Source organism: Populus nigra, chromosome 6 (genome assembly GCF_951802175.1).
Source record: "Populus nigra chromosome 6, ddPopNigr1.1, whole genome shotgun sequence".
Lineage (NCBI taxonomy): Eukaryota > Viridiplantae > Streptophyta > Magnoliopsida > Malpighiales > Salicaceae > Populus > Populus nigra.
Window position 1 is genome coordinate 4,777,588 of NC_084857.1, and position 11,111 is coordinate 4,788,698.

Below are 11,111 nucleotides of genomic sequence, written 5' to 3' on the forward strand. Positions count from 1 at the left end.
ATTTTAAGGGGAGATTAGATTTTATGCTACCAAGGCGTCTGAATAGAGAGAATGGGAGAGAGAGGGATTCGACATCAAAACAAAACAAAAACCCTCCTTGTAAAGATCATTATTTGAGCACCTCGTTGGATTTATTATTTCTTATATTAGACTTCTACGTGCAAAAGTACAGTCCTGCCCATTAGCCCACCATCTGCTGTCTTCATTTCTCACTTGTAGAGTTGATGAATGTGTTAAATATTCAGGTGCCCTTGACTAGGATGGGTGCTCCATTTATTGTTTGAGAGAGAGAGAGGGAGAGAGAGGCAGAGACGGTTTATATGTATCTTCACTTGCTTTGGAAGAGATGATTTCACTCTCATCCTTTGACCTTTCCTCTTCTTTAATTTTCCTCTTCTATATCATGGTTTCTCGACCTCCCTTCTCTACTTCATGCATGAACTATCCCTTATCTCCCTTCTGCAGCAACATTAAATCTCCAAGTTTTAATTAGAAGCCCATCCAATATATATATATATATGGCATCCATGAATAACTGGTTAGGTTTCTCTTTATCCCATCAAGAACTTCCATCATCACAATCTGATCATCATCAAGACCACTCTCAAAACACAGACTCTCGCCTTGGTTTCCACAGTGATGAAATCTCTGGTACCAATGTCTCTGGCGAGTGCTTTGATCTCACTTCCGATTCCACTGCTCCTTCTCTAAACCTCCCTGCCACTTTTGGTATGCTTGAAGCCTTTAGAAACAATCAGTCTCAAGGTAATTTGTTGCACAAAACTTCACATCTTTAATTAGTCAGTCATTTCAGAGCCGAAGTTCTAAAACCCTAGCCTTCTTAAAACAAGAAAAGAAGTGATTTAAAATGAATCGGTTTTCTTCGCATCTCTGGATGATTTAAAGTTATCCTTTTTTCCCTTTCTCTCCTTGATACTTTCTCAGAACTTAAATAAGTACGAGTAACAACAATATTAATCGCTTGCATCTCTCTCACTTTTTTTCTACTGTGTTTGTTTGCAGATTGGAATATGAAGAGTTTAGGCATGAATCCAGACACTAACTACAAAACTGCCTCAGGCCTCCCTATATTCATGGGCACTTCATGCAATAGCCAAACCATTGATCAAAATCAAGAACCTAAGCTTGAGAACTTCCTTGGTGGTCATTCTTTTGGTGATCATGAACACAAACTGAATGGCTGCAACACCATGTATGATACCACTGGAGACTATGTGTTCCAAAACTGTTCTTTGCAACTCCCATCTGAGGCGACATCAAATGAAAGAACCAGAAGCAATGGAGGAGGTGACAATAAAAATAGTTCCATTGGGTTATCCATGATCAAGACTTGGTTAAGGAACCAACCAGCACCGACGCAACAAGACACCAATAATAAAAACAATGGTGGTGCACAAAGTTTGTCCCTTTCAATGAGTACTGGGTCACAGTCAGCTGCTTCTGCTCTGCCACTTCTAGCAGTAAATGGAGGAGTTAATAATACTGGGGGAGATCAGAGTTCTTCTGATAATAACAAGCAACAAAAGAGTACCACACCGAGTCTTGATAGCCAAACCGGCGCCATCGAATCGGTGCCAAGGAAATCTATTGATACTTTTGGCCAAAGAACATCTATATACCGTGGTGTAACGAGGTATCTTTGCACAAACCATTAGATGCTTATTTGTATACAATACTGCTTTATTTCTCTGTTCTGTCACTGTTTTCTTGGTAATAAATATCGGTAGTTACTTTAGGGTTTGTGTTATACAGACATAGATGGACCGGTAGATATGAAGCTCATCTATGGGACAATAGCTGTAGAAGAGAAGGACAGACTCGGAAGGGAAGGCAAGGTATGGGTACTCCATTCATTAATCTACTTGAATATGCAGACTATGGAATTCAAAATTTCATAAATGATTTCTTTTTGTTTCTTTCTTCTTCTTCTTCTTTTAATTAATCATTGATTTATGGGTTTATTATGCACTAACTTATGTTGCCTTTTTGGATCCTTACATGTCTTGATGTGGGGCTTGCCGAATCTCATTTTTCAGTTTATTTGGGTAAGAGTGACTTGTTTTTGCTCTTTGTTCTGTGAATAATTTCATTTTTCCCTTGATGATTCTAATACGTTTCTGCTCTTATTTGACAGGTGGTTATGACAAAGAAGAGAAGGCAGCTAGAGCCTATGATTTAGCAGCATTGAAATATTGGGGCACGACTACTACGACAAATTTTCCAGTGAGTTTCTACTTTCTTTCATTTAAATTCCAGGGGAGTACTGAGACTGATTTCGAGGTAGGTGCTTTGAACTGCACCTCTCTCTCTCTCTCTTTAGTTATTTGAATAGAAAATAAACAAGGATTGTGTAAAATTTGTCCGAAGTATGACATGCAGATTTTTTGGGAGACATTAGTGGAACTGCATTTCTGGAGTATTATATCAAGCTCCACCTTCATTTATGTTCTTATGCTCCCCGAACTTTCCTGTTAACAAGGATATGTGTCCTCCTATTATTGAGCAAATAGGATTACTTTTCAATGTATTTAGCCGATGTCGATGCCTTCTGTTGCTAATGCTAAAAACCTCTTATTATGTAAATAAAATCACAGATTACCAACTACGAAAAAGAGATAGAAGAAATGAAGCACATGACTAGGCAGGAGTATGTTGCGTCTCTTCGAAGGTATTCTTTATGGATGCAGTGTTTTTTTTTTCTTTTTTCTTTTTCAAGGAAGCAAATTTTAGTTTCATAAAATTCACACAATGGACGTATTTCCTATGCTGTTGCAGAAAAAGCAGTGGGTTTTCTCGGGGTGCTTCCATATATCGAGGTGTAACTAGGTACGTATGTTAAATTATATACCTAATTCTTCGATGAATTTCTTTTCCTTCAACTTTATACTATTAGATTATTGTTTCAGCCGGCTTAAAGATGAAAAATAGATGCTATCGTGATTTTAATTGTCTAGATATGTTGTAAAAAGTAATTCCACTTATAATTGGACTTCGCTTTCCAAATATTTTAAGAAATTACATGGATCTTATGTTTAATCTCATTTGTCTGGGCTTAGGCCCATTTCCCACCAAAAAAAAACAAAACTTGATGCTAAGAATCTAGCTAACGGGTAGGTAAGCGAACATGTCCCTGTTGAAATCTACTCGACGAATTTCTAGTTTACCTGCGACTAACTTAAATATAATTCAGAGAAAATCTGCAGAGCACTATTTCACATTAAGACAACTAGCTGTCTGTATGCATAAAATATGCGTGCATATTTGTGTAGAGGATCGGGTCAAGGGCTAGGTAGGCTGGAAAGGGGTTTTGGTGCAATAGAAAATGCAAAGAAAATTGGAAATTGTTAATTCTTATGATCACATATATTAATTAATATTGTTTGAGCATGGTGTTCAAATTCTTGAACCTCTGTCTCATTTAAATTAATTTTCCTGCAGACTTGATGGACCTGCAATTAGGGCTCACGTGCAAAGTCCAAATTCGAACATTTTAAAAAATATTAATATTCTGTTGACATAGCAACTTCAAATTTTAGGCGAAAGGATTCTATATAGATTACTGGGGAATCTTTTGTGGAGAAAAACTAAGTTGCGTGAGGCATTTGAATTAACTTGCTTTCTTGATGAACTTTGTGTCATGCCAGACATCATCAGCACGGAAGATGGCAGGCAAGGATTGGAAGAGTTGCAGGGAACAAAGACCTTTACTTGGGAACTTTCAGTATGTTTATTTTTTCCCCTTTGATTTCATATTATGCGCTACTTAAAGTTCTATTAAATGTTACATTTATTGCTACCCTAAATATTTACTCATGTTATTAATGTTATTAAGCCATGGTCATAGACATTTCTTTATTGGCGGCATTCAGTTTACCCGTGTTTTTAATTTTTATTTATTTATTTAGTTTTAAATTATTATTTTTGGATTATTATTATATGTTAATATCAAAAATAAATTTAAAAAAATAAAAAAAATTAATGTATTTTTAAATAAAAAACATTTTAAAAAACAATATTTACTATCCTCTCAGACACTCCAAACATGTAGAAAATGAATGTATTAACAAATTAATAATTTCTCCTCTCAATTCCTGTAATTAATTAAATGGTGTGCTTGGATTTAATTCATAGGCACCCAAGAGGAAGCAGCAGAGGCCTATGACATTGCAGCCATAAAATTCCGTGGGCTGAATGCAGTAACCAACTTTGACATGAGCAGATATGATGTTAACAGCATACTCGAGAGCAGCACATTGCCAATTGGAGGCGCGGCTAAGCGGTTGAAAGAGGCGGAGCATGCTGAAATAGCAATGGATATTGCGCAAAGAGCAGATGATCATGACAACATGGGTTCACAACTCACCGATGGAATTAGCAGCTATGGTGCAGTACAGCATGGCTGGCCTACTGTTGCATTTCAACAAGCACAGCCTTTTAGCATGCACTATCCATATGGCCAGAGGCTTTGGTGCAAGCAAGAACAGGAGTCTGACAATCGCAGCTTTCAAGAGCTTCATCAACTACAATTGGGAAATACCCACGATTTCTTTCAGCCTTCTGTCTTACATAACCTTGTGAGCATGGACTCTTCTTCAATGGAACATAGCTCTGGCTCTAATTCCGTTGTGTATAGCAGTGGAGTTAATGATGGTACTAGTACTGGAACCAATGGAGGCTATCAGGGAATTGGTTATGGAAGCAGTGCTGGGTATGCCGTCCCAATGGCTACGGTTATTTCTAATAATGACAACAACCACAATCATCAAGGAAATGGTTATGGAGATGGAGATCAGGTGAAGGCTCTGGGATACGAAAACATGTTTTCCTCGTCTGATCCATATAATGCCAGGAACTTGCATTATCTTTCACAGCAACCTTCAGGCGGCGGGATCAAGGCTAGTGCATATGATCAGGGTTCAGCATGCTACAATTGGGTGCCAACAGCAGTTCCTACCATTGCAGCAGCAAGGTCCAACAACATGGCTGTTTGTCATGGAGCACAACCTTTCACAGTATGGAATGATGGTACATAAAGGATTGTGGGATTGATCAAGGGATGAAAAACAGGTGGGCGCGGCAAGGTGAAGGGATGTATACAACGACTGATTTAGTGATTTTGATTTTTCATGATCCTTTCTTCCTTCTTTATTCACAAATTGAACCGAGGAAGATTGGCACTTTTCTCTCTCTCTTTTGTCATCCTAACTTCGAAGCATGCAAATTCTATAATTAAAGGGTCGGTTCAACTGAAGTTCAGCAATAGCATTTAAGATCTATAATTCTCACTTGCTATGAATTTTGGAGAACTTCAGGTTTATATAGATCCTCGGATAGGTTTTAATTTCCTAACACCGGACTTTGTAATTTTCAATAACATAGTTATGATACAAAGAATGGCATTTTTCCTCTATTCTTTCTCTATTTAGCTTTAAATTTGTGCATGATGATAACACCTATTATTAGCTTTATTTGTATCTTCTTATAGACTCTCTTTTTTTTAGTGGAGTTATTTATTTATTTACTGATCCATGTATAAATAAAGGATAAAATTATAAATAAAAAACAAAACCTTGAAAAAATATAAAACATTATTCATGAACATTAATATTATCATATTAATATTGAAATATGTATATATTATATTGTATTTAAAAAATATAAATACTCTACATATAAAAATATATAATACAAATATATATATTTAATTTGGATTCGGTTTAAGTCGAATTTAATAATATTTATATTTTATTTATTATCTACAGAGTAAGATAAATATGTAAAAATTTCACTAATTTAAATTAATTTGTATCATTATCCACCAAATTCAAATTAAATAATCATTCTCATCAAAAAAATAAAAAAAAATAAAGAGAAAAAATCACTATTTAAATCGTCATACAAAATTTGGGAAGACAAAACACGTGGGCTTTTTTTAGTTACGCATGAACCTTCGTCTTTGCAAATTTTATACGGTTATTATATATAACTGTTCAGACCCTATGTACAATCATTGTCATTGCTCAAATCTTCAATTCAGTAAGTGCTCCTCAAATTCAAAATTATCAAATTTAGTTCCTTGTAAAAATTTTAGAAAAATGCCAAACTGTCAATGCTAATACATTCATCGCAGCATCCAGTTAATGTGAAAGTAAAAAACTACCCAAAATTCTAGGAAAAGACCTATAACGGTGCAGAGCAGTAAAACCCTAAGCTTTGAATGATAATGTTGAGGAGAAAGTTTCCAGCTTTGAATCTCTTTGCCACTCTGCAATGCCAGTTGGGTGAGGTTCCAGGGGAAAAGAGCCCAGCAAATAAGAAAGGAAACCCAGAAAAGAAAAGGGCCTACGTGGCAAAATGAGAGTGGACAGATTCCCTAACTGCCTGCACCTCGCTGCAGAGAACCTTCCCCCTTCTTGAATTTGTTTTTTTTTTTTATCGGGTATGTATATGTATATAGCAATAAAGTTCTTCATTCCCTGGTTTCACAAGAAGCGATGGAAAAACCACAGTCTCCACAGTTTAGGGAGATGGGTCTTGTGGTTTTGATGCTGTTATGCCTCACTACCACCGTGCCCACTTCAGTTTCTATACAACAAGGAGAAGGAGCAGAGGAATTGGTTTCTTCACAGCCCAGAAAATGGCAAGACAGAGTTATAGAAGTGAAAGGAGGGCCAGAATCAGTTGTATGGATAGTGCAGCTCTCTGATCTCCACTTTAGTGTCCACCATCCTGAAAGAGCCCTTGACTTCAAGAAAATTGTGGGCCCTGCTCTTAAGATGATTAACCCATCTCTTGTTCTCATCACTGGTGATCTCACAGGTATAATTATTTGTGTTTTTTGTTTTTTGTTTTTTATTTTTCATTTGTTGGCGAGTTTGAGTGCCTATTAATTCCAAGCTTTATTGTTTTTGTTGAATCTTGGGATTTAGATTATGTGAAATGTGCGTGCATTTATAGAGCTTCCATCTCCATTCCCAAATTAGAAAATTGAGTGGAAAAGTTTTGATGCTTTGTGATCTTGGTGCTAATCAAACTGTCCATTCTTTAAAAGCGAGTCGATCAGCTTTAATTAGCTGCCAGCATACTGCAAAGATTTTTCCTTTCATGTTCATCACCCTTTTTTTTTTGTGTGTGTTCTTTTAGACATGCATATTGATGATTGTGATTTAACATACGAGTAAGCCAAGTACATAATGTTCTTATTTTATTGACTTTGGCAAATCATGATAGCTGCTGGGCGGATACGGTGAAAATTTTTTAACTTTTGTTTACCAGATGGGAAAAGCAAGGACTTGTTAACAATGAAACAAAATGAGGATGAGTGGATAGAATATCAGAATGTAATGGAAGATGTTGCGAGAAGAAGTGGACTAGACAAGAGCATCTTCTATGATCTCAGAGGAAACCATGATAATTTTGGTGTACCAGTCATTGGTGGTTCGTTTGATTTCTTTTCAAATTATAGTATTAATGGGCAGTTTGGAAGAAAAGGAAATGTCAACAGTGTCACACTTGAGGTTAGTCTCTGGTCTCTACCTTCAGGATGTGGTTTTAGACATAAACTGTCATTTTAAAGTACAAATAGGTGGCCCAGGATGTCTTTTTATATTCTTTCTCGTTTTTTTTTTTTTTTGCAGCATTCGTTACTGAATTTCAAAACTATGACAATCATTTGATTTTTGTTTTTTTGGTGATCTCAGCATACTACCAGTACTTGTATTTGGATTCTTGCTACCTATATCAGAGCTTTGAAACCCAAAAAAAAGATATGATTCTTCATTTCTCATTTTAAGATTCATATCCCATATGAAGTTGAACTTCCAGAGTGAATCCTCTAGCTGTAGTCATGAATGCATACCTCTTGTTTTGCTCGGTGACAATGTAAAGCTTTACTAATTCCTCTTCTTTGTATATCGTTTTGTTCTGTCTTGTAGACTGGTGACCGCAAACATGTATTTGTTGGGTTGGACAGCACGATGTCTACTGGTTTACGAGGGCCAACTAATCTTTTTGGGCATCCAACTGACCAACTACTGTCTCAAATAGATTCACAGCTATCGCAATGGGATTCTCAAAAAGGAAAATCCATAACTAAGATATCCTTTGGGCATTTTCCACTTTCATTCTCGGCATTCTCAGAGTCTCAGAAAAGCTTGAGAGATGTTTTTCTGAAGCATTCAGTGTCAGCTTATTTATGTGGGCATCTTCATACGAGGTTCGGTAAGAATTTGAAACGGCATCACCAGTCAAATGAAAAATTCCTGTCATCACATAGGTTTTTTCAGTTAAACATGCACCAAGAACCTTCTGAGAATACTAAAAACTGTTTGTTTCAAGCACCGCCACTTAAGGAGTTCTGGGAGTGGGAGATGGGTGATTGGAGGAAAAGTAGAGCTATGCGAATTGTGGCTGTTGACAGAGGTCATGTTTCATACCTGGACATTGACTTCAAATCAGGAACCAAAAAAACCATTGTGTTGCCCACATTTCCACTGGATTCCCGCTTCATGTTAACATCTTCATTACATCAGATGTATGGGTGTCAACACATGGTCCCTTTTTCCTTTGAGACAATCAGATGCCTTGTGTTTTCTGTTTCTCCAATCACGTCTGTTGTGGCTAGGATCTATGACACAAGACCAGGGAGTCCCCTTATGATCATGGAGACAACCATGACCAAGTTTGTGAGGGATATATCCAGGGGAGACATTTATGCAGCTGCATGGAACTATAAAGCCTTTGAGGATCCGTCTCCTGTTAGATTTTGGCTGCAAATAGAAGTAATTGATGTGATGGGAAGATCAACTTTGTCTGAACTAAGGCCATTTTCTGTAAACGGTCTAAGTGCTAAGATCTCATGGACATGGAAGGAATTTTTTGTCATGGGTTGTCAATGGGCTGCTTTGTACTACCCGATATTCTGGTCTGCAGTGTTTTTAATGCTCTCCATTCTTCTCATTCCAAAATTCGTCCTCATGTTCTCTAAGAAGCAGTACTCTTACAAGAATTTCATTTCTGAAAAAAGCTTAATAAATTGTATAGCATGGGTTTTGCTGGACCTCTGCAGGGTTCATGTAGTGTGGTTTGGTTTTTTAGGATACTTGATCTACCTCGTATCATGTCCCTGGCTAATTGGGCAAGTTTTCACTGATGGTGGGAACAGGGGGTACATGACCTGCATGGGATGGCTGGTGAAAATTTTTAACAGCAGGGAAAAACACGATTATATTGGATCTCCAGATATAATGGTGGTTGTGCTTCCACATTTCTTCTTTGTGGTTATACCTTCTATTCTGGTTGCTGGAGCATTGGCTGCTGAAAGAGTTATCTACAAAGAGCATTTTCTATCACTTTCAGGCAAGAAAGAAGACGACGATTCTAGTCAGAAGAATAAGAGATCAGGAACCTATGATAACCACAGGCATAGAAGATCAAAATTTGATTTTGTGGAGAGGTGGTTTCGGAAAGTTCTCCTGGCAGCTTGCTTGGTGATTTGTTGGAAACATTTTACGGTGAGGATCAACTATTCTATGTGCACAATATCTCTGTCAAAAAATGTGCGCATTGCATCTCATCACGTCATAGGGGTCATAGGGGCCGCTTCCATTATTTTACTAGAAAGTTGAAACTGATAGATTACTACACCAGTAAATCACTAATTGCTTTAGTCAGTAGATTATTGGCTTGTGCAGTTTGAAAGTTTGTTATTAGTGACCTGAGCCAATTTTCATTGCTTGTCAAGGATTATACCTTTTCATCCAGTAACAGATTTGAAAATGATCATTGTCCAAGTTCCCATCGAAACAGTAATTACATAAGAAAAGGATATTAACTTTGAATCATGCAAGTGACCCGCCCTAAACTTCCCTGTCATTAGTCTAACTTCGTGGAACCATTTAAAAATGTTGGATGACAGTATATTAGATTAGATCGTACTCTTTCCTTTTCTGACTCAGTTCCTTGTCTCACAGAATTGCAAAGCTCTCACGAAAGCATATGAGATGAACCCGTTGCTTCACTTTCCAGTATATAGCCTTGCAATTCCACTGCTGTTGGCTTGCACCGTGTACAAAACCAGGAGTATTCAATAAGCTTTTTGCAGAAAGCAAGCCTTGTTCCACACCGTTGAAGTATGAATGCAATTTTTTATTAGCACAAGAAACATCGAAGAAGGATCATGATGACATGGTTTGACACCACACTTGACTACAACTTCAAGTTGTCCGAAGCTGCAAATTGTTGAACAAAAACAGGTGCGTTGAGGACTGACATGTTTACAATAAAAGGTACCGGATGATATGCAATCAAGAAACTTCCCGGCTAACTTACGATTGAGTTTTCTAGGATAGGAAGTTCTTTAAGTTATTAGTAAGTGTTATGAGTCTTATGACTAGTGGAATTGTAAGCAAAGTTACAAGAAAAGCAGTAAAAAGGTTTTCCATGGCTAAAATTTCAATAGAAGCACTGTCACCGATGTGTGTTCAGATGCTTATTTTGTCCTGAATGCTTACATATTTTCTCTGGGAAAAAAAAGGAGGGATGCCTAAAAACTCTGAGTAAATATATGGCAACGTTGCTATATATGAAACAAGAACCTTGCTATGGTTGAGACTGGAGTGTTAGAGTTCTGCCATGTTTGTGTGTTTGCATGGGTCTTGTTGCTCGGCTTGAACAACCCTAATCACAGCTCCCGGTCATGGGCTTATGGCTTGTTTGTCATGGTTTGAAATTGGACTTGATCCTTTGATTAATGGAATTCACTCGGCTTGTTTTGAACCTAAAAGCACCAGAGGTTTAGGTCAGTACCCATTGAATTCCACATAAAATTATTCTATATAAATTGTTCATGAATTATTCTTGTGTAAAATGACGCTAAAATGTCTGTCTGTTTGTCGAGATTAGCATAGATCTAAAAAGAAAATCCATCGCTCAGTATTTCTACTTTAGCGTTCGGCTGGGACGGTATCAAACCCCATTGTAACATAAAGTTCATAAAAGATAAAACAATGACTGAAGGAGGCAAATTCACTGTGGCCATAATCATGTTTTATGATTCACCACGGTGGTAGTATAATGATGATGTTATCCTT

The 11,111-nt window shown here is 37.1% G+C and overlaps 2 protein-coding genes across 2 annotated transcripts; both read left to right on the forward strand.

Annotated features, from left to right (window-relative positions):
- The first annotated feature begins 256 nt into the window (after positions 1-256).
- LOC133696768 (AP2-like ethylene-responsive transcription factor BBM2) lies at positions 257-5,431 on the forward strand. The gene is made up of 9 exons (XM_062119042.1): positions 257-765; positions 1,024-1,654; positions 1,774-1,856; positions 2,058-2,066; positions 2,156-2,244; positions 2,616-2,689; positions 2,797-2,847; positions 3,666-3,742; positions 4,153-5,431. Exons 1-9 carry the CDS (start codon positions 519-521, stop codon positions 5,052-5,054), a joined length of 2,163 nt encoding a protein of 720 aa, XP_061975026.1. The 5' UTR covers positions 257-518; the 3' UTR covers positions 5,055-5,431.
- A 1,052-nt stretch (positions 5,432-6,483) lies between these two features.
- LOC133697577 (putative metallophosphoesterase At3g03305) lies at positions 6,484-10,471 on the forward strand. Its single transcript, XM_062120224.1, has 4 exons — positions 6,484-6,840; positions 7,297-7,538; positions 7,956-9,533; positions 9,993-10,471. The coding sequence occupies exons 1-4, from the start codon at positions 6,516-6,518 to the stop codon at positions 10,110-10,112; spliced, it is 2,265 nt and encodes a 754-aa protein (XP_061976208.1). The 5' UTR covers positions 6,484-6,515; the 3' UTR covers positions 10,113-10,471.
- The last annotated feature ends 640 nt before the right edge of the window (positions 10,472-11,111 follow it).

Coding starts and splice junctions, on each gene's coding strand:
- LOC133696768 (XM_062119042.1), top strand. CDS start 519: ATGGCATCCATGAATAACTGGTTAGGTTTCTCTTTATCCCATCAAGAA. Junction 1,655..1,773: donor ATATACCGTGGTGTAACGAG/GTATCTTTGCAC, acceptor TGTGTTATACAG/ACATAGATGGACCGGTAGAT. Junction 2,848..3,665: donor ATATATCGAGGTGTAACTAG/GTACGTATGTTA, acceptor GTGTCATGCCAG/ACATCATCAGCACGGAAGAT.
- LOC133697577 (XM_062120224.1), top strand. CDS start 6,516: ATGGAAAAACCACAGTCTCCACAGTTTAGGGAGATGGGTCTTGTGGTT. Junction 7,539..7,955: donor TCAACAGTGTCACACTTGAG/GTTAGTCTCTGG, acceptor TCTGTCTTGTAG/ACTGGTGACCGCAAACATGT. Junction 9,534..9,992: donor TTTGTTGGAAACATTTTACG/GTGAGGATCAAC, acceptor CTTGTCTCACAG/AATTGCAAAGCTCTCACGAA.